Source organism: Xiphophorus maculatus, chromosome 12 (assembly GCF_002775205.1).
Source record: "Xiphophorus maculatus strain JP 163 A chromosome 12, X_maculatus-5.0-male, whole genome shotgun sequence".
NCBI lineage: Eukaryota > Metazoa > Chordata > Actinopteri > Cyprinodontiformes > Poeciliidae > Xiphophorus > Xiphophorus maculatus.
Genome location: NC_036454.1, coordinates 3,544,977 through 3,567,450, shown reverse-complemented (window position 1 = coordinate 3,567,450; position 22,474 = coordinate 3,544,977). Strand labels below are relative to the sequence as shown.

Here is a 22,474-nt window from a genome sequence, read left to right as displayed (position 1 = left end):
AATATGAATATATGTTCACAGAGTTTATATTGCAATAATTCAAAACAAACACGCAGATTTTAACTCTTTAATCAATAGTTAAAAGAAACGTTTCAGGCACTTCAGTTCTCATGTGAAGATGAAAGTCAGCACCTTAACGAACACCAGAGCACGGCGTTTATATTACAGACGAGACAAACTGGTGAACAACTAGACTCTATGACCACCGTATGTACAATGAAATACATATCTGCATTAAAAACTATACTCTGATAAATATATAACTTCATGGATTGTTGAGGAGTACTAGGAAGTATTCAAAAGTACAGTTAGGTTGTTAGGGGTTTGTTTGAGGCTGGGATGATGGGAATATTTCCACTCGGATATGAAAACGTGGATTTAAATGATTATCTGAGCTTAGAGAAGAAAACAAACGAGACATTTCAGGCACAATCTGAAGGTTACATTCATATTTAAGGGGCACTTTGGGCTCATCGAGGTGGAAAGAAAATACGTAGATAAATAGAAAAAGAAAAAAAAATATCCAGGAATCTCATTGGTTGTCGGGATTAAGGGAGGAGGGGTTGTTCTGTGAGAACCAATAGCAGCGCAGCGTTGGTTGGGGTCGGGGGTCAGTCGAACATTCCCCTCCGCGTCGGGCTGGGCGAAGTTTTCCTGCCGAGTCGAGGCGTTCCCTGAAAGACACGGCGACACGAAGGGGTCAGAGAGTCAGCGACAGGTCGTCCTGTAACCGTGGAAACAGAAACTCACAGGTGACTGGGCTTTGGAGAAGTTGACGTGGGCGTAAAGCAGCACGGCGATGTCTTTGTGTCCGGCTTCCAGGGCGATGGACAGAGCGTTACTCCCATCCTGCAGGGAGGAACACAGAGACGCACATATTTATATTATTAATACTAAAATAAAAACACTCATCAGTCTGAAACATTCTGTACTGTGCAAGAAAATTAGGATATTGTCATATCTTAAACATTCAGATTCAAGCCTAAACAATTCAGCAGCACTTTCAGCTGTTTCTACTGTAAAAACACAAAATCTTACCAAGTATTTTTTTAGTCTAGTTTCTACTGTAAATATCTTAGTTCACTTGAAATAAGACAAAACCAACAAGTTATAGGATATTGTTTTAATTCAGTAATTTCTTAACTTTAATGAAAAAGTACTGGTTCTACTGGCAGATTGTTTCACAAGACATTTTTCTCATGTTAAGTGAAATAATGTGCTAATTGAGCTAGCACTAGTAGTATTTGATTGAGTTAGTTGCTGAGGCTGTAATTAATCACATTTTAATCAACAAAATAAGCAACATTTTTCATTCCAAACCCTTCTTCCTACTAAGTTATTGAATAAATAAACATGAGCTCAACAATGGAAATATTTATTGTTTTTAATCTGTTATTTAATCTTCAGTTGACACAGCTTTTAAAACAGCTTTTATATCCATTCAGCTTTCTGGTGTTGAACTTCTTTGAACAAATTGGGACTCTGGGCGTTGATGTTAGCGTTAGCGCCTCTGCTCCTGCTACATGTTTAGCATTCAGATGCTATCTTAGGCTTGAATAACTTTGCTAATATGCTAACTGCTTTTAGCACAACAATATTGTTTTCAGCGCCCAATCAGATCGCTTTTAGAAGCAGAAATCAACTCCAGCTTTATTGTCCACCACTGTTGGCCAATGTCACTGGTGCATCAGATTTATAGGCGTACCAGAAACACAATGCGAAGGTTCCGGGTCAGGACTTTTGTGTGTTTTAATTCTCTGCAGGCTTTAGGTACTGGGTGGAGTTTAACTCACGCTGTCGCTGAGCGTGGCGTCGCAGCCCGCCTGGCCCAGCAGCAGTTTGACGATCTCGACGTGGCCGTGTTCGCTGGCGCACATCAGCGCCGTGGAGCCCTCGTCGTCCTGGACGTTGACGTCGGCTCCGTGGGCCAGCAGCGCCCGGACCATGTCCATCCTGCCGTGACTGACGGCGAGCATCAGCCCCGTCTGACCGGCCTGCAGGACGACAAACAGGGTTTTAAACCCCACCTGCTGCTGTGTTTCTAAAGGTTAACCAACCCTCCTATATTTATAAAATCTAATTAATTTTGTGTCAATCGTCTGGACTACAGAGATTTTAGCTACACAAACCAGTGCAAACTTAAAAAAGATCAACTTTGGTGACCTCTGGAAACTTTTCTTGTCTTAATTACAACAGCACAAACATTTGACACTAACTTTGTTTAATCTGAATAAGGTGTGTAGGATGGGGGAGGGTGGGTCCTTCTCAAAGGTCGTGACCTCCAGTGACCCACCTGACTGGCGCGGGCGTTCACGTCTCCCTTGCTGAAGAGCTCCTCCACGATGGACATGTCCTTCGCCGTTTCCACGGCAGCCAGAGCGGCGAGCATGATAGGCGTGTAGCCGGCCTTGTTCTGCTGGTTCACGTTGCACACGTCTGAAACGCACGCGCGCGCACACACACACACACACACACACAGTCTGAACAGTCATGTCACATTTTATGTGATTTTTACGTTATCGATGTAAAAGATGCGTAATAATTCTGCACCAGGAGAAACCAGAGGCCGTAAATCAGGAAGTAAACAAAGACTAAAAATTATGATAGTTATGAAATTAAGTCAGTGAAGCATCACATCACAATCCCACCTCTGGGTTCTGACTTCTGTTAAGTTTAAGTTAAGTTAAGCTTAAGTTTGCAGTCAATGCTCCAATAAACATAATTTCTACAAGTTCTGCTTTTTTAAATTTACTTCCTTCATAAAATTTTATCGGCAATGGAAACATTTTTCGCATCACATGCGTCCCATGACCAGCAACTTGATGTTGCCACTGGCAGAAACCATGAAGAAGACGACAACAGGAAGTAGTTTGATTCTCAAACCACTTCCTGTCGTCGTCTTCTTCTTCACGGTTTTAATGATTTATCACATGAATAAACTTATATTAATTGTTTCTTATTTAATGGAAACATCACAATTTGGAAATTGTGTTTTATCGACCTTTGTTTAGTTTCGACACATTTGTAATGGAAATGCAGCTACAGATCATTTTTGAATGTCTTTAGACTGAAGTTGTTTATAAAATCTAACTTCTGCTAAGAAGATCTGTGGATCCGAAACGTTTCAGCTCTCACCTGCGTCCAGCAGCTTCTTCACCACCTGGAAGTTGGAATGAGAAACGCTGTAGTGCAGCGCCGTGTTGCCGTTGCCGTCGGCCATGTTGACGACGTGGCGCAGCACGTCCATAGAGACGGCCTCGAAGGCGCGCAGGTAGTCCTCCACCATGGGTGCCAGCGCCGCCTTCTGGCTGGACGCGCGGAACCACTCATGCTGCACCGTGTTGAGGCTGGTTCTCTGTGGAGGCAGGACGGGTTACTGACCCAGTTCTATGTCAAGCTATCAAGTTTATTTATATGGACCTGTTGCAGTGACGCTGTGTGCGCCAGAACCCGCCCCATATCCCTGCTAAAGGGCAAAAAGCTGCTAGCTGATGACTAGCTGTTATCAATTAGCTGTTATCAATATAACGCGCTAAATCTTAAATGTACGCATGATGCGTAAAAGAAAGCGACACAGTGCTTTCCTGCTAATTGTCAACTCCATGACAACAAGATAAAGTTAAGAAAAAGTTTTAATTAAGAAATAAAGATAGAGAGGGAGAGGAAAATAAGTCAGTTACGCTAGTTATGCTAGCTTGACTTTGACAAACTTAACATGCAGATGTGCTGTGGAATTTAATCACAAATTTTTAACGTAACATTTCACTTTATTCTTGTGGATAAATAATTGAAAACCTGATAAAAACTGAGGGTAGAACTGAAATTTCTCACCAGATCTTTGCTGCTCACTGCCTTCGAGTCGCTGAGGTGAGTTTTGAGAACGTCGCACGCTGCCAACATCTTCTCACTCAGCTCATACCTGCAAAACACAAGAAAATGGTTCATAAACAGCTACATGGATTATGTCTTTACATCCTGCTTTCTGAAATATGACAGACCAAAATCTGAAGGTAGATTATTTCAGCAACATATTACAGTTTGACTTCATTAATCAGAAAAAGAGAGGAGTTTTTTATGTTGACGTTTGAGGCGCAATCAGTTTTTTTATGCTAACTTCATCAGCTGCTTGACCTTTAGGTCTCTAATCACAATCCAATGTTACTAAAATTCATAAATCTTCATCAGAAATGAAAGTAAACAAGTTTTTGAAAGAGAGCAAGTTGATAAGTCCAGCAAGAAAAAAAAAAAAAATCATGGAGTCGTAGTGAAAAAAGTTAAATATTGAAAACAGGTAGAGATTTTATAACCGGATTTTTCAGGACTAAAACACAGAAAATGGGAAAAATATCCTTCAGGTTATTTAACCAAAAATCCAACAGAAAATTAAAGAATTACAAAATTACCCCCATTTATGCACCAAGGCATTTCAGCCTCAAAGTGGTTCAGGTTTCCTGTTGGTTGATGCGTTTACAGACAGAAAATGGTGGGACTTTTTAGTTTCAATGAAATTAACGAACAGAAAAATTCAGAAGTTTGTGTATTTGATCAGAAATAATCGATCAAACTGTTGTGATCAGTCATCTCCCATCATAAAAGAAATTGATATTTTCAGTGACTGACCTCTCTCTCTTCTCGTTCTCTGAACCTTCCTCTTCGTCTTTCTTATCCTCATCCTCGGCTCCCTCGTTCTGGAACTCCTCCCCGATTCTCCTTCCTCCCACTTCCTGGTACTCTTCCTCCTTCTCTTCGTCCCCCTCCTCTTCCTCCGACCCAGAAGAGCTGCTGTCCTCAGAGCTGGACTCGTCGCTTGATGTAGTTTCATATCTAGACCACAAGGGGGCGAAAAGGGATCAGATTTTATCAACTCGATGTGAGTTTAAGAAAAAAGAGGATAAAACGCAGATTATTGAAAACTATCTAAGAGTAGCACAACTTCGACATATTTTTACTCAAGTAAAAGGAAAAAGTAGCCATCCAAGAAATTCCTCAAGAGAAAAAGAGAAGAAATACTTCATAATAAAATTGGTTAAGTAAAAATAAATGAAAAAAATGTTTTCTAGAACGTTACTCCAGTAAATGTAACTGATTAAATGTTACTCTCCAACTCTATCAAAACAAAACAGCTGAATGTTTCGCTTACCCTCCGTTGACGCCAACAAACTGCAGGTTCTTCTTGGTGCCGTTGGCGTCGGGGCGGCCATCTTTCTTCTTCATGATGGATTTCAGGGTGTTCTGACTTCCTGGCTGACCTGCAGCGAGGAAAACACGATCCTTTATGCCGGGGCCAAAAAAATATAACATTTTTAAAACTAAAATGACCCAAAATGTTGACTCAACAATAAATCAAGCATGAACTCTTAACTAAGCAAATAATCTGCTTAGTTTTTATTTTCTTTTTTTGTAGGAATCAGATTGTAGAATCAAAACTTCAAATCGTTTTTGTTGTTAAATAAAAAGTTTACTTATTTATCTGAGCTCAACTGACGAAAACTGGAAGCATCTCAGTGACGATACAAAGATCTGAGAAAAACCAAAAATACAGAGAAACAGAGACGGAGATGGAGAGAGAGAGAGACGGAGATGGAGAGAGAGAGAGACAGAGAGAGAGAGAGACAGAGATGGAGAGAGAGAGAGACAGAGAGAGAGAGAGACAGAGATGGAGAGAGAGAGAGAGACAGAGAGAGAGAGAGAGAGAGACAGAGAGAGAGAGAGACAGAGATGGAGAGAGAGAGAGAGACAGACAGAGAGAGAGAAGAGATGGAGAGACGGAGAGAGAGAAGATAATCTTCTCTTGTCTTTTCCCTCTTTTCTGCTGACAGGGATCAGCAGAGGCTGCAAGTGTGGAGCATCAAGTTACAGCATGAACCCAGCGTGTGTGTGTGAGTTTGTCCGGGGTGTGTGTGTGTGTGTGTGTGTGTGTGTGCGTTCAGTAGCAGTCATTAGACTCGTTTCCCGTGTTTTGACAGGTGTGTGTGTGTGAGCAGGTGATATTTGTTCTTCCTCATCTTTTGTCTGCTGTTTATCTTCAGATTACAGTGAGGTGAGATTAGAGCTGCTGTAATCTGTAATCTAATCTGAGCCTCCAGGAACAAAAACTCTATCTGATTGATAAAACACACACACACACACCTCAGCTGGTGGAGGGAGCCGTTACCAACCATTAATCACTAGATACATTTACACTGGATGGATGGATGAAAACAAACAAACGGACGGACGGACGGATACCGTGCAGCGCCGTAGACATCTGCAGGTCCATGAGGCTCTTCTGCTCCGCGGCGCTGATCTGCTGCGGCGAGTTTTCAGGACGATCTGCAGCTTCGGCGCCTGGTAGTGGCAGCATCAGGCTGCGCTCTGAAGGACAGACAGAAACTTCACAAACTGATCCGACTAAAGATGAAAACATCTGGTTTTTTAATCGCTCAGATGTTGCAGCTGAACACAGAGGAAGATTAAATCAAACAAAATCACATGAAAACAAAACAGCATTTATATAAATGTAAATAAATTGACTAACTGCCTATAAATTAAAACTAGCTCAATCATTTCTATTTGATGATTTATTGTTTTTCTTCTCTACCAAATTCTGATTTTTATAATAAAATCATCACATTGTTATGAAAAATGTTCCAATAAGATTTTACGCTGTGGAGGTTTCTGATGTATTTAGAGGAGAAACGGACCCACAGCATCACAGATCCTCCACCGTACTCAACAGTTAGAATGAGCTGCTTCCCCACATATTTACACTGCAAAAACAAAACCTTACCAAGTTGGGGTTTGTTTTTTTTTAACTAGTTTTGAGTGAAAATATATTATTACACTAAAAATGAGACAAAACCAACTTACAAGTAACTTTTCAGCAACATGCTGAGGCTTATTATGTCAATAATTCCTTAATATTAATAAAAATGAAACAGTTCCATCGGCAGATTATTAAACTTATAGTAAAACATTTTTCCCATGTTATTGGTGAAATAATTTTCCAACAAAACTAGAACTTTTTCATCAATATTAAGGAAATATTAACTGAAAACAAGCTCCTATATCTTGCTAAAAAGCTACTTGTACTTGCATCTCTACTAAGATATTTGCAGTAGAAACTGTTTTAAAAATACTTGGTAAGATTTTGTATTTTTCCGTGTGTTTAGCTTTTTCTCTGGCATCATTCTGAAACATCTTTAGCATTTAGATTACGTTTAATACAGATTAATAGTTTTGCTTAAAGTGTTAGACAAAACGCTTCTTATTCATTTAAAAACCAGGGTTTGTTTGTTTTGTGGAAAGATTTTATTAGATTTAGTTTTTTTAGCCATAAAATGAGCTAGAAGAAACCGAAAACTGTCACATTTTTAGTGACCACTGTGCTACTGCTAAGGCTTTTTATACGTCTTTACCGCTGGAAACAATAATTAAACCGTTTGTCTAGACTAAGTGACTAAAAACAAAATAAAACTGATTACATTTTATTATTTCTATGCAGTTGTTAAATAACAGCAGCACTTAATAAAACCGTTTGAATTACAGCTTTTTTTACGTTCAGAGCTGTTAAATCTGGTGAACTTATTTACTTCAGAGGGAACTGGTTAGTTACTCAGAGCTCCACAGAAAGCCCAGAAACTGCAGAACCCGGTCAGGAGGAGCGATCGTTACGTAACGCACAGGGAGCCATGAATCAGCATCAATAGAGAGGCGTTAGCCAAGGCGGGGCGGCCCACAGAAAAAACAAAACACAAACAGGAGAGCGAGTGGAGCGGCGCCGCCGGCCGCCTGCCCTGCAGCAGTGAGCTCAGCGCTGGGTCCGGTCCAAAACCTCGCTGCATTTTTTTAGTGCCAGGGATAACTTTGGTCTGTCTGATCCAATCAGGATTATCTTTGGGCCTCGCCTGAACACGACCAGAACACTTCATCTAACGTTAACATTCAGGTTGGGAAGATTATTATTCTGGAGAGAAAAGGTCTGCAGACCAAATATGGAAGAGAGGATTGCATTAATGTCACTATTAATTACTTTATTATTAATCCAAAATGGTCTCAAAATGACAATATTTTTGCTTATTACAATAATTTCTGCGACAAAATATCGTCCAGCAAACTTTGTTATGGTGACAGGCCAAAAATCCCAATAAAATACAAAGATATTTGAGGTTCTAATGAACATTACCACAAGTCACTGTGGTAGAAAATATTCAGCCACATTTATTTATTTATGTATAACTTTAATATGAAGCATATTTATTTATTTCTGCACTTACGGAACTAAAATACTAGTAGGAAAGAATCCTGTCAGCCTGTAAGTGTTTTATTGTTCTGAGATATATTTAGAGCCTCACCAGGCCTGTTATGGAGCCGCTTAAGTCACATTTTGGTTGTGTGTGTGTGTGTGTGTGTGTTTTCAGTTGTTTGCCCTTGAAACTATGCCTTAATTGCCTGGCATGACTGTGAGCCAATCATCAGCCGAGCCACATGTTGCTGAAGCGCTCTCGGAGGGAGAGGAATGCTTTGTTTGGAAACTGAACTCAGGAGAATGTGAAACATCCTCACCTCTGCAGGAGTCCGAGTGCAGCGCCAGGATGTTCTCCGCGCTGCTGTACTTCATCACCGAGTTGATGGACGACAGCGTGCTGACCAGCTGGCTGTTGATGGACCCGAACTGGGACTGGGGCTGGCCAAAAGCGTCCGCCAGCTCGCTGTAGTTCTCCGCCAGCAGCATCTGCTGCTCCTGCAGCAGCTTCTGCACCCTCTCTATGTAGTGGTCCAGTCCGACGCCCCCTGGTGGCGGCGCTGCAGCGGTGGCTCCGGTCTTCTCCTCTTTGCTTGGGGCAGAGTCGGGAGGATGAGATGGACCACATGCGATGTTCCTGGTTTTTAAACCAATCAGGAAATTGTCGTGGATGCTAACCGGGCCGACTCCACACTCTTTGATTCTGGTCGGGTTTGGTTTGCTGGGAAGCAACCCAACGTCGCTGGTGGTTCCAACAGCGACCGACCGCGTCTTTGCCGTCGTTGGGGCGTCTTTCACGAGCCCCTCCCCAACAGCAACGGTCCTCGTCTCGGGCGGCGCCGTGTTGGTCTGCTTGTCGCAGCTGCTCCGCTCCATGTCCGTGAACGAGTCCGTCACCTCGGCCGTTCTCGTGTTTGTGGACCTGCTCTCGTATTCTGTGTCGGTACCAGTCTGCTGTGACGCCGAATCGGGAGCCGCCATAACGGCGGAGTCCATCTTACAGACAACATCCGGGTCGGTTCCTCGTGACACAAATGTCTTCACAGGAGTGATGTTGACGTCCACCGAGCAATCCCCGCAGCCGACCGATCTGGACTGCTTGATCGGCTCCGCCGCGGTTCTGCACAGGCCCAGTCCATCCAACGACTCCTCAGTGTTTACTCCCAATTCAGAAATACTCGGCTCTATGCCAACCTGCTGGTGCCTCGTCTCCACCCGTTGATGCACCACCCACTGGTCCACTGGGAGGTCGGGTCCGGTGGCAACGCTGCGCACGCTGGGCTGGCAGGACACTCCCACCGTCTGGGACTGCAGGATGAACTCCAGATGGTCGCCCACTCCCTGGCTGCGCATCTGGACTTTGGCTTCCACCGAGGCGTTGTACATCTCCGGCCTCACCATCAGCCCCTTGTCGGCCTTCTTCTTGTTCGACCCTCCGGCTGCTTGGAGCTCCAGTTTGAGCTTCCCCATCTCCATCTCATGGGTGGTTTCTTTGAGCTGGACCTCCAGGCGGTAGATCTTCTCCTTCAGAGCTTCGATGGTTTGCTGTTGGAGCTCGATCTCCTTGTCAGCTTCACTGGTCATGCCCAGCATGGCCTCCGTCACAACAACTCCAGCGCTCCGCGTCTCCAGCCGCTCTGTCACCACTCCTACATCCCGGAGACGGCTGTCTTTTTGTGGTTTGCTTAGCGAACCCAAAAGACTGTTCATGTTTTCATCGGTAACTACACCGACTGACTTCTGGAGTACTTGTTTTTGTAGACTTTGCGGCTGAACTTCAGCAACGTTATTCTCCTTGGTCGTCTTCTCCAGAGCCTGGACCTCAGCAGCCAGTCGCCTGAACTCCTCCAGCCGCTGGGCGCTCTGCTCCTGCGCCTCGGGCTCAACGATGCGCAGCTCCGTCTCCTTCTGGATGGATCCGGAGTTCTCCATTTGGTCAGCACTGCCCACACTGTAGGAACGCTTGCGGAAGCCACCGACACCTTGGTTTTTAGTCTGAGCGGCCAGCTGTCGTTTCTCCTCCTGCAGAACGGCAATCTTCACCTGTAGGATAGGAATGGATTTGACCTGCTCCTCCAGCTCTTTAAGCCTCTTGAGGGCCACGACCATCTGCTCTCGGATCTGCTGCAGGTGCATCGGGCTGACGTTGGTCACCGGCGTGGCGACGCCTGAGCTCATGGGGCTGTGGCGGATGGAGCTGCCTCTGGACTGTGAGTAGTAGGGGTTATACTCCCCATTAGAAAGGCCGTTGATGGGTAGAGGCTGGTGGGTGCTGGGGGAGATCTGGCTCGTCGCGACTGAACTCGAGTGAGACGACAGGGAGCTGCTGGAGCCCATTCCACCAAAGCTGGCGAGGCGACGGCGAGGAATCAGAGGCTCGATGTGCGCTTGGACGAGCAGACGCTCCTGCTCGAGACGACGACGGGTCTCCATGAGCGTCTTTTCCACTTGGGGGTTGTGACGAGGAGCAAACCTGGGTGAGGGCGGCGGAAGAAGCTGCTTCTGCTCAGCCAAGTAGGATTGACCCAAAGGGACGTCACCGGTCGCCCTGGGGAGGGTGGGGGTCAACGGAGCGGCGTCCGGGTGCCGTGAGGTGAAAAAGACCGGAGACTGCTTGCCGTCGCTGTTGGAGGAGGACAGGGAGTCCGTGGAGGTCCATTCAGGCCGGGCGCCGCCCCCCGCAGTGCTGCCCCGAGGGGTTGCCAGAGGTCTGGCCGCTTTGGGTTTCCTCTGGATGCTCAGCTTCTTAATGGTGTTGCCCCTCTCGATGTCGTCGACATACTTGAGGAAATCCAGGTCTAACTGGTAACCGTAAGGAGTTTCCACGTAGTAGGAGTCTTTCTCATCTCCGGCGCCCAGGCATGTTTGTGCTCTTTCTGCAAGAGATGACAGAAAGAGCAGCGTTTCAGCTTTTCTCAAAACATTTTTAAAAAAGCTCAACATTAATATTTTGTCAGCAGAAAAAGTTGGTTGCGCCAACCCCAAAACTCTAGTAAACAATAGTTCCACTAATGTTAAAATTGTACATCAACTTAGTATTTAGCGTAAATTCATGCTAAACTGCGACACCAGCATAGTATTTAGCAGAAGCTGATGGTAACGCGCTAACTTCAACTCAAATTATATCTGCCCCAGAAAGGCAACAAAACTTAACCAATTTAATTTTTACATTATAATTTACGTCCTTTAATGCCCTCGGCTATTATATGTTATCTTGTTGTCTGTGTTTTATTTTATTTAATACTTGAAGAATTCTTATCAGTCGATAAAATTTCAGCTGTTGAAGTTTATTTATCTGAAAGTTTACAAATCAGCCAAGTAAATTAGTGCTTTGGAATTTATCCAGGAAAACGTAATCTAAGGGAAGCCTGGTGCGCTAAACGCTTTCAGAGCTGAAAATGAAAAATTAGCTCCAGAATTAGCAGAAGTCTGCTGGACTTTTTATACCAGAGTGTCTCCAGGTATGAAATCAGGCCAGACGTTTCTACAACCAGACTTCATTTCCAACCACTAGAGAAATATTTTGAACTCACTTTGACATTTAACAAGTCATTTTTTAAATATTCTTTAAATTTAATGCAAGAAAAAATACTGTTATTTAATTCATAAACACTTTATTAATCCCCAAGTTAAATATTTGTATTTATTTTACAATCTTCTTTAACGAGTTGTAGATGTCAATGGTGGACAGGAGGGATCTCCTGTAGCCGTCTGTATTACAGTGTAACTGATGAAGCCTCTGACTGAAGACATTCTGTTATATTACAGTCCTGATTTTAAAAAGAAGAATTTGTATGGAAAGTTCCAGAGTAATCCCCAGAATAAATAATATGCCAATAAATACCATCCACCAGACGGGTCAGTCAGAGTTAACTTGGTTTAATAAAGGGAATTAATCTGTCACAATTTATGTAAACTGGTAAAAAAAAAAAAAAAAAAAAAGTATCAACTTAAACTAACTTTTAAAGGAGATTTTTCCACTTTTGTGGTGATTTCATAATTCAACAGTTGGTATGAAATCGTTTATGGAAGTAGCAGCAGCAGCAAACATGTAAATATTTTCCATTTCTGAAGTACCCTGACATCAGTAGAGAGCTGTGATTGTAAAAATGCATCTGGCCAGCAACGATCACCACAAACTGCCTGCAAGTACAAACACGTCTCCATCTGAGCTGGGAAAGCGTCAGGGATCATTCTGCTTAAACTCAGTTCAGAACCAGGCAGGTCTGACGGAGGAAACTCAACAGGTAACGCAGTTCAGCAGCTTGTTTACAGAGTCGACATGTTCTGGTCCAAAATCCATCCTACCGTCAACATTTCAGCTCATCCAGACAAGACGACCCGCGCCGAGCGCAAACAGCGAAGACGGATCAATCGGAGCAAAGTTCAAGCTCCAACACGGAGCGGCTCCGCCAGCGTTCCGGGCCGCTGCGTTCAACCCGGATAAATACAGCGTCTTGTTCTTGGTATGCCTGGAACTCTCACCAACTAAAGAAAACACAGGCTGGAAATAAACAGCCCCGCTCTTCCTCCCAGTGCTCCCAGCCCGCCCAGCTTCTGCCTTCCCATTCGGCTGAAACAGGATTATGGGGATTTAATCCCGCTGCTACGGCTTCACTCACCTCAGACCAACAACGCGCTCGCTATTCTTCTGGTTCAGGCAGCAGACAGAGCCCAGAGCAGGCCGCTTCCCTTCTCACTCCTCTCTCCACAAGAGGAGGAAAATAAGTTGCAGTGAAGTCAGCGCTGCTCTGCAGCACCATTGGCAGCTGCTTCGCCCAATCCGGCGCGCCTCTGCTTCCCTTCCCAAATAAGAGTCCGGTTCTGTGGCGCAGGGGAGGGGAGCTCTCCACAATAACAGTCTGTTCTCCACACAAACAGATCAGCTAATGTACATGTCAAACTTTATGCTCTGGTTTCCTCTGCAGCTCAAACTTTCTCCAAACAGGATGGGTCCGATTCAAGACCAGGTGCATAATCAAATGTTTAGATTTAGAAGAAAGATTCAGTTTTAAAAACATGTCTAATACTTTCAACAAAATTAATCATATTCAAATATCTGCATAGCAAAACAATATGTCTAAAGGAAAATTAAATGTTCTTTACTTCTGAAATCAGCAAATTGTTCATATTTAGTTAAGATTTTAACAGGTGCAGTTTTATGCATTTTCTTGGCACATAATGGCATTTTATAGAATATTCAAATGACTGTCACCTTCGGTTGTTATAAAATATTGCATATACTAAATATGACTTGGACAAAATTTGAGTTTATAGTTTAACACCTTGAAATTGGGCCTCTGTCTCTTTAAGAAGCTCCTGCTCTTTCTAAAATTGCGCCTTCAGGAAGTCATCCCAACATGGCTGCTGCACAAACTGCCTCCGCTGGCAGTGATGGACGATGAAGTTAATTTATGCTTCCTAAACTGATCCAATGGACGCTGGAAAAAACTACTGTTGTGTTCAAATTGTGCCTAAAGCAGTTAGCAAATCAGCGAAGCTATTCAAGCCTAAAATAGCATCTCAATGCTAAATATGTAGCAGCAGCACAGATGCTAACGCTAATGTCAGCGTCCACATTTCAAAAGAAGCTCCATGAATGATCAGGAGTTCATTTTACATCAATCTGATGGTTGATGTAAAAATATCTGGTTTTGAGCTCATATGTCTATTTATTCAACAATTTAGCAGTAAAAGGATTTTTGAGTTTCACACTTCACTAAAGTTAAATTATTAAAACCGAGTAGATTCACTTAAATAATTTAAATATCTTGATTTTAAGCCGTTTTCTCTCCTCAGACAAAGGCCTCGCTGTGCTTCCTGCAGCCCGACCCTTTAGAAAAAGAAACCGTGTCCTGTTTGTTTTGGTGCATGAATGATCCGCTGTGAGGCTGCAGAGTCACAGTCTGGTGTCGACTGCATGTGGCACGAGCGCTGACGTTAACGGGGCGGGGGGCTTCGTCGCGTCGCGGTACCAAGAGAGACCTCGAACAGCTGAGCGATGACCTCATCACCGGGGGGACGACTGGAGGCCTCCTGCAGTCACCAACAGCTGCTCTGCTGTCAGTCTGCCAGGCCACTTTCTCACCGATGCTCCGTTCCCATTTAAACGGCTAAATCCAGCATTAAATGAGCCAAATAAAAAGCGTTTTGCCGAGTTTACGGCGTTTTCCGGTCTTTAAAATTTCTCTGCCTGAATCCTGACTGTTTGGTGAAGACGTGAGGCTTCCTGAAGCTGCTGCAGATAAACTTTCCCCAAACAAAGCTCCACTAGAGTGACCAAACTCTGCAAGTATTTGAGGAACTCAACAACAAAACCCCCCACCTAAATAAATCTACACTGCAAAAACACAAACTCTTACAGAGCATTTCTGGTTTCCAGTGCAAATGTCTTAGTGGCCTTGAAATCTGACAAAACTAACTAATAAGCAACTTTCCAGCAAGATGTAGAATCAGGTTTTACGTCAATTCATAAATGTTGATGAAAAAGTAGTTTCTTCACTTGTAGCATGTGGAAAATATCTTGTTATAAGTTAATTTATCTGCCAATAGAACTAGTTCTTTTTCCTCAACATTTAGGAATTATTGACTTCAAACAAGAAAAGTTACTTTTAAGTTTTTTCTTATTTCAAGTCACTGCAAAATACAAAATCTTACCAAGTATTTCTGTTCTAGTTTCTAGTGCAAATATCTTATTACACTTGAAATAAGACAAAACTAACCTACTAATGTATTTTCAGCAAGAAACAAAAGTAATAATTCATTAAAATTAGGAAAGTAGTTCTTGTTCCACTGGCAGATTATTTCACAAGACATTTTAATTTATCACTTTTCATCAATATTAAGAAATTATTTACCTAAAGCAAGTTCTTATATTTTGCTGAGAAGTTACATGTAAGTTAGTTCACTTAAAATAAGACAAAACTAAGATATTTGCACTAGAAACTGGACCAAAATTACTTGGTATGATTTTGCGTTCTTCAGACCTTTACGGTGCATAAAGGAAATGTTTTCTATAAATCATTATTTCACACTAAAAATAATAAAACTCAAGACAAAGCGATTAATTGTTAATTATCAGCTGCAGCTATCGATGCAGGACTTCCCTCGTTTCGAAGCTGCAGCGCTCCGTTTGCGGCCCGACAGAAACCACACGCTAACTGGTCGCAGTCGTTTTATTGCACGTTTTTCCCTCTGGTCACTGAGCCGGCCCACACAGTAACTGCTCATACGCACGTTTCTCTTCCACTTCTACACTTCCCAACATGTGCTGAACATCAGATCTCAGGAAAACGTCCAAGTTTTCCCTGGATGTGGCAGCAAGAAGCATTTTTTTAACAGCTGCTGTTTAAAAAACTTCAGCAGCTCAGATGTTTCTCCTTTCTTCTGTTATTTCTCTTTGGTTCCAGGTTGATCCTCAAGGTAAAAATATACAAGCAGACGTTTGTTTATTTTGCTCTGGCTGCGTTTAATGTTGAAGTTTAAAGCCCATAAAAGCTTTTTAACATCAGCCACACAATAAATTCAGGGTTCTTATTTCTTCAAAGTATTTATACAAGACTTTAAAACGAAAATATTTAAATCTACGATTCAGGGCTTTCAAAGAGCAGGAGCTTCTTAAAGAGACAGCGGCCCAATTTCAAGACTTTAAATTAAAAATTCAAATTCAATATAAACTGAAGGTAACATTGGTACTTTATTGTGCTATTAAATGGCATTTTGTGCCTGGAAAACAAAAAACATAATACTCCCCCTTGAACAAATTTAAAATTTTCAACAACAAATTTTAGTTGTTGAAATCTGCATAAACCCTGAGAGGAAGTGTGCTACAGCGCAGGGCATTCTGGGTAAAAACAACCAAAACAAACGCACAAAGGCTAGCGCTAGCGAGAGAAATGGTTTGTAGTCTTTTACCAAAGACAAGAGAAATCATAAAACCACTAAAATCTAACAACATTTTGTTTACATTTGGTGAAGAAGGAAGTTGCCCTCAGTGTCATCAGAGGTTTATGTGTCATTTCCTTCAGTGGTTCTTGGTGCAGCGCCCCCACAGGCCAGGAGGGGAACAGATTTTTCAAAGTGTGAAAGAACCACAGCAGCTGAAATTGTAAAATGTTGCAGTTTTGGCCCCAAATTAAACTGAGTTTACTGAACTGTCAGGTGTTAAAACGCCTTAAACTCCTGTTTGAACTGAGCACATTTACTGACATCAGTTTGGACTTCAGCACTGATGCATGTTTCTAAATGCTTGAAATAATCTTTCCTGCTGCAATAAAAAGAAGTCCAGACATTATTAAGTTGGTGTAATACACACCCAGGTAAAGTAATAGAAAATACAAGTGTGGGTTGGTGGCGTTTGCTCCAAAGCAGAGAAAAGATTTTTATGTTTGGAACTTTAATTTCCCAGAACAACGCTTCCCAAATCTGGTCACTCTTTAACTCTGCTGATTTTGTCCCCACAGCGCGAGTGAGACACATTCAGGCTGGCATTTCCTGCCTCTGCCTGCACGCCTAATTACATGCAAAAAAATAAAAATGAAAGTCTGTGTTTAATCAACGCCTTTCGCTGCAGAACATCAAACAGGAAGCCCTCATTTGAAATCATAAAACAACTGGATCATTTTAAACGAAGCACAGAGAATCACTTTAAATCTGGAACCAACAGCTGGGATTCTGCAGGAAGTCGCAGTTCTGGGCCAAAAGCTGCAGCCAAACTCAGCAGCTTAATGCTGAACACCACGAAGCAGGCTGGAGGAAACGTTGAAAAAAGAGAACATCTCAGTGTTTCACTCAGAGATGGTCAAGAAAAGCAGACTTTGGGTTCATTTAGGAGCAGCCTGTGCCCTAATAAAGCAGTTTGTCTTTATGCCGTTTATTGTAGGTGGTTCAGAGAACAAAACCAAGAGAAAACAGAATAAATTTCTGTGTTTACCATCAAACCAGCTGCAGTTCTCCAGATAAGGCTGTATATGAGCAGAACATCGCATGAAGTCACCAGAACTTCACTAACTGCAAGTATAAAGGGTCAGGCAGAAAGCAACTAACATTTAAGTCGCTGAGTTTCATCTTTACAGTGTTAGAAAGTAAAGAGCAGTAAAATAAAGACTACACTGGTCGCTCTCTGTCGATCTGCATCAACCATTTCCATGAATTTCTCTCAGCCAAACTCTGAAACTGTACAAGGTGAAAAATTTCACATGATGTGTAACTTTATGAATTCAAAATAATTTATCAAATCAATGTCTGAGCAGCAGAAACAATCAGTTGTTGGAGATTTATGCAAACTTTTACTATCACATGATTCAATTAGACACTGCAAAAACACATCACCAAGTATTTCTGGTTTTTCTAGTGCAAATATCTTAATACACTTGAAATAAGAAAACTAACTGAAAACTAACTTTTCAGAAAGATATATATAAGCTTGTTTAAAGCCAATGATTTGCGCATATAATAATTTTCACTTATAACAAGACATTCCCCATGTTTTTAGTGAAATAATCTGCCAATGGAATGAGTAGTTTTTCATCAATATAAGAGATATATTATTAATAAATATTTGCACTAGTAACTGGACCAAAGATCCTTGGTAAGATTTTGTGTTTTTTCAGTGAAACGATTATTTAAAATGATTTATGTTTAATCTATAGATCTGCTTCAGTCTGGTTTGACAAATGGAGACAATAAAGTGTCACTTTTATTAAATTTTAAATCCATGCTTAGGTGGAATCGCTCCCTTCCTGCAACCTTTGTTTTGTTTTTATGAAGCGTTGGAGAGAGAGAGCGCCACCTTCCTGCAGACGTCCTCCATGCTATTCCCATTTAGCCATTTGACAGTTTCTAGTGAAAAAACATTAAAAATGTGTTTAATTCATCAGTGCGTCGGATAAACGTTACATATTTATGCCACCCACAGCTACAAAGCTGTTAAATCCGTCTTTCGTTTTTGCAGTTTCCTCTTTGTTTTGGTGATTTCTGCGCTCGTTCCAGAACGTCCCGCATCGTCACAAAATGCATTTTTTAGCTAATCCACCTCATTTACTTTTGCCACTCTGCTTTAAATCAGTCAGATATCCATGCAGAGACATCGCTCTCTTCTCTGTGGTCCTGCTCTGCATCCATGAAGTCTCCTTTCTAACTCCTCGGTGGTTTGGGGTCGAAGTTCAGGTAATATTTAAACTTTTAAGATGCTAATCAGTTGTAAAAGCAAAACTAAAGCTAAAAGAGCTTCAATGATGTAAGTTTGTATTTCCAGACTGAAATAAGTGTTCGGGTTTAGTGAGTGAGCCGTCAGGCCGCAGCAGCTAACCAATCAGAGGACGGCACGTCTTCCAAAGCTGCTTCCTTAACTTTGAAGACAACGGCATTTTGACCAGCGTCTACTGGGCTCCAAATGGATCTTAATCTTTCCCAACACACACATTTTGGCTCAGTGTGCGCTGGTAGAGTTAGGAGTCTGTTTCAGATGCGAACCACAAAGCAATTAAAACACAAAGCTTCAGTCAGACTCCAACAACCCGCAGCTTCATCAATTCATCAGCTGGACAGAGTAAGTCTGTAAGCTGCAGCAAGTCAAACAATCCTCCTGTTTAGAGTCCGGCACACATCATTACAACCCTGCAGCAGCAACACAAACCCACAACAGGAAAGTGGCTGAATGGTGCCATGGGGAGCCTTCACAGCCGCAGGAACAAAACCGCCTCAGAGCTTAAGGACGTCGATGGAAACGTCACTTCTCTGGGTTTTCTGGTCGCACTGAGACACCAGGACCTGAGTGAAGTTGGCCCCCCCACCTTCTTCAAATTAGACAAAATTGGTGTCAATCAACTCGGCTACGTTTGTGCTCGTTTGTGCAGCAAAGATTTTTGTTTGTGCTGCTTCGGTTTTGAAGATATTAAGGAAAGGTTAAAGGTCAAAAGGTCAACCAGCCCCCCCACCTTCTTCAAATCAGACGAAATGGGTGTCAATCAACTCGGCTACATTTGTGCTGGTTTGTGCAGCAAAGATTTTCATTTGTGCAGCTATCATTTTAAAGATATTAAGAGGGCTGGTTGACCTTTGATGACCTCTAAAACATTTCTTAATATCTTCAAAACCGAAGCAGCACAAACAAAAATCTTTTCTGCACAAACCAGCACAAACGTAGCCGAGTTGATTGACACCCATTTCGTCTGATTTGAAGAAGGTGGGGGGGCTGGTTGACCTTTGATGACCTCTAAAAACATTTCTTTATATCTTTAAAATGATAGCGGCACAAACGAAAATTTTTGCTGCACAAACCAGCACAAACGTAGCTGAGTTGATTGACACCAATTTTGTCTAATTTGAAGAAGGTGGGGGGGCCAACTTCACTCAGGTGACACCAGGCAGCTGGATTTCTAAACCAACAACAAGCAGCGATTCCCTCAGATCACCAAACAACATTCATAGGAGACATTAACTCCTAATGCAGCTACCCTGCAAAAATACAAAATGTTACCAAGTAGTTTTGGTTTAGTTTCTAGTGGAAATATCTCAGTACACTGGAAAAAAGACAAAACCAACTTAAATAATTTTTCAGTAAGATAAGTTTTAAGTTAATTATTTTTTTATCTTTTAACTCAAGCGAAACACAAACTCAAGCTAGCATAGCTAACTTACTTCCCTATTTATTTCTTAAACGTTTTCCTGACCTCGTTATATTATCTAGTTGTCGTAGTGACAATTGATGGCAAAAACTGCGTCGTTTTTCTCTTATACATCAGGCCAACATTTAAGCTTTAGCTCATTATGTTGACAACTTAACAGCTAAAACCAACGGAAGAAACCAAATGAAACATTTTTACCATTTAGCAGCAAAAGGTAAAAACGTTCCTAGTTTTCTCCTCTGTCATTTCATCGATTTTAATGAAACTTTAGGTGTTTTTTCTGCCTTTGAGAAAACCAGAAGCTTCAACGTTCTGCACATTCCTGCAGGGATTTAGCGGTGAAACTCTTCCCTCTCTCTTGTTAGGCTTCGCAGGAATGCGAGTCGTCTGCAGGTGTGTGTTGGGAGCAGAGCCTCGGCTGACAGCCGATATTTCACAGCGAGGTGGAGGAATCCGTTCTGCATCCCACAAACACAACCCAGCAGTTACTCTGATAATATTTAACATTCCTGTTAATGTCAGACATTCATCAGAAGAGCAAACACACTGAATTTTAAATAGATCCGATTTAAAATCCGACTCACATTTACAAGAGAAAACAGTTTAAGTTCACCTAAAATTGTTGCTACATCTGATTTCTGTAGAAATGCTACAGTTTGCCTCAACATAGTCAGGTTTCTGAACATGTTCAGCTCTAATTTTCAGTAATTTAAAGCACGATAATCACTGATTTACATGAATTTTTTGCTCGTGAAGACTCTGACGTTTACTGATATTAACTTTCATCTTTGTAGATAAAAATACTTCATGCTAGTTTATACATCCTGAAATTGACCTACACAAACCTAAATAGGTTTAATACATGAAATTAAAATCATTACAATAAGCTGTAAATAGAATTATTTGAATGAAAATCTGCAATTAATAAACTAAAACGAAGGCAGGAAACAATCTTTGGTCAAACTGAACAGAATAAGGAGTGAAATCAGGTAGAAATATAAAGACAAAGAGCAAATGAACAACTAATCTCAATACTGAGATTTTTCTGGCAAATTTTTGACTTTTCAAACTCAGAAATTTTCCTTTTTTTTCTGGAAAGGTTCTGAGTTTGAGCTCAGAATCTTGAACTCAACTGAGTTTTTTTTCCTCCCAGATTTTTTATTTTTAGCCTCAGATTTTTTTCTTCTAGAAAATTTCTGAGATTAAACTAAAACTTTTGTACTTTATTTTTCTTGCAAATTTTTGACTTGAAACTCCGAGGTGTCCTTGTTTTTCTAGACAATTTCTAAGAATCATCTCAAAATTTCTATTTTTTTGGCAGAAATTTCCTAATTTTACCTACCGGCGTTGTCATAGTCCTCCATTTATTAGCTGCCTCTAATTAGTACATTTAGACCCTTAAAACATTTGTTTTCTATGTGAAATTTACGAGTTTCACCTTTTAAACTGAATTTCTGAAAAAAAAGAACCTACAGCTGATTCTAAATCTGATGTTATTGAACTTTGCTGTTTTCCCACCACCTGGTTCTGTTGTGGGTTCCTAACCAAAGCTGATGTACTTTTCCTTTGTGATTGCATCAGCCCTGGATTAGGTGAGAAAAGCTCGTACTTTCACTGATGTGGAAACTCAGAAGCCTAATCAACAACAACATGCCTGCAGCTGCATCACTTTCCACACTTCTGCATGTTTAAAGACGCTTCAGTAACATAAAAACCATCACAGACCTAAAGGTTTGCAGCAGATAAAAGGTTTGTCGATGTTAGAAAAGGTGAGTTTACCTGGGCTGTTGCCGTTTACGTGCACCGTTTGAGCCATGGGTGCAGCTGCGTGATCTCAGTCCCACAACCAGACCCTCTGCAGTCATGCAACTGGCATGCATCAAGTCCAGACTGCCATGCAACCTGCAAACTGACACAAAAACATAAAAACAGTCAAAAACGACATAAAGTTGGCTTCGTTTTGATCTACAAAATCAGTTTTAGAGGAGCCAAGTTAAAGCCGTTAAAGCTGCAGTACGTAACTTTTATAAAGTGTTTGGTTTTTTACATATTTATGAAATGATCACGATGTAGTAACAGTATAAAAATGAGAGAGTTCCTCTGTCCTCTCCCAGAACATTTGCAAAAATGCACCACTCAGTCAGAAACAACCAATCTGACTGGAGGAGGGTCTTAGCGCTGTCAATCACTCTCGTGCTCACCCCTCCCGCTCTTTCACCACAACAGAACGCCACGAACGCTCAGTGACTGATGTGCCAACAGGCTCTGAAGACTTTTCAGAGGAATGTTTTTAACATTCAAAAAGAAAGAAAAAATATTTGCAACCAAAACACGACGATGCATCTTATACAGACCTGAGTGAATTCCCCCCACCTTCTTCAAATCAGACAGAACTGGAGTCAATCAACTCCACTACGTTTTAATTGTTTCTACTTCTTTTGCTTTGAAGATGATGAAAGTCTCAAGGTCAGAAGGTCAACCAGACCCCACACATTACCCAAATTTAACAAGATTGATGTCAAACGTTTGTATAGCAAAAAAATTATTTGTGCTGCTACCACTTTAAAAGGACATTCATAAAAAAAACTTCCAGAGGTCAAAGGTCAACACCTCCCACCTCCAT

The 22,474-nt window shown here is 41.7% G+C and overlaps 1 protein-coding gene across 1 annotated transcript in view; it reads right to left on the bottom strand.

Moving 5' to 3' along the window:
- Window positions 1-53: 53 nt before the first annotated feature.
- Window positions 54-22,474, bottom strand: part of kank1 (KN motif and ankyrin repeat domains 1) — a 51,624-nt gene continuing 29,203 nt past the window's right edge. The window contains exons 2-12 of the mRNA XM_023343616.1: window positions 21,631-21,760; window positions 8,545-11,100; window positions 6,229-6,354; window positions 5,141-5,249; window positions 4,621-4,824; window positions 3,832-3,919; window positions 3,136-3,355; window positions 2,294-2,436; window positions 1,794-1,994; window positions 751-849; window positions 54-674 (exon numbers count right to left, since the gene is read on the bottom strand). Coding sequence (XP_023199384.1) covers window positions 612-674; window positions 751-849; window positions 1,794-1,994; window positions 2,294-2,436; window positions 3,136-3,355; window positions 3,832-3,919; window positions 4,621-4,824; window positions 5,141-5,249; window positions 6,229-6,354; window positions 8,545-11,100; window positions 21,631-21,667 — 3,846 coding nt within the window. The 5' untranslated portion in view covers window positions 21,668-21,760 and the 3' untranslated portion in view covers window positions 54-611. The remainder of the gene's footprint in view (window positions 675-750; window positions 850-1,793; window positions 1,995-2,293; window positions 2,437-3,135; window positions 3,356-3,831; window positions 3,920-4,620; window positions 4,825-5,140; window positions 5,250-6,228; window positions 6,355-8,544; window positions 11,101-21,630; window positions 21,761-22,474) is intronic.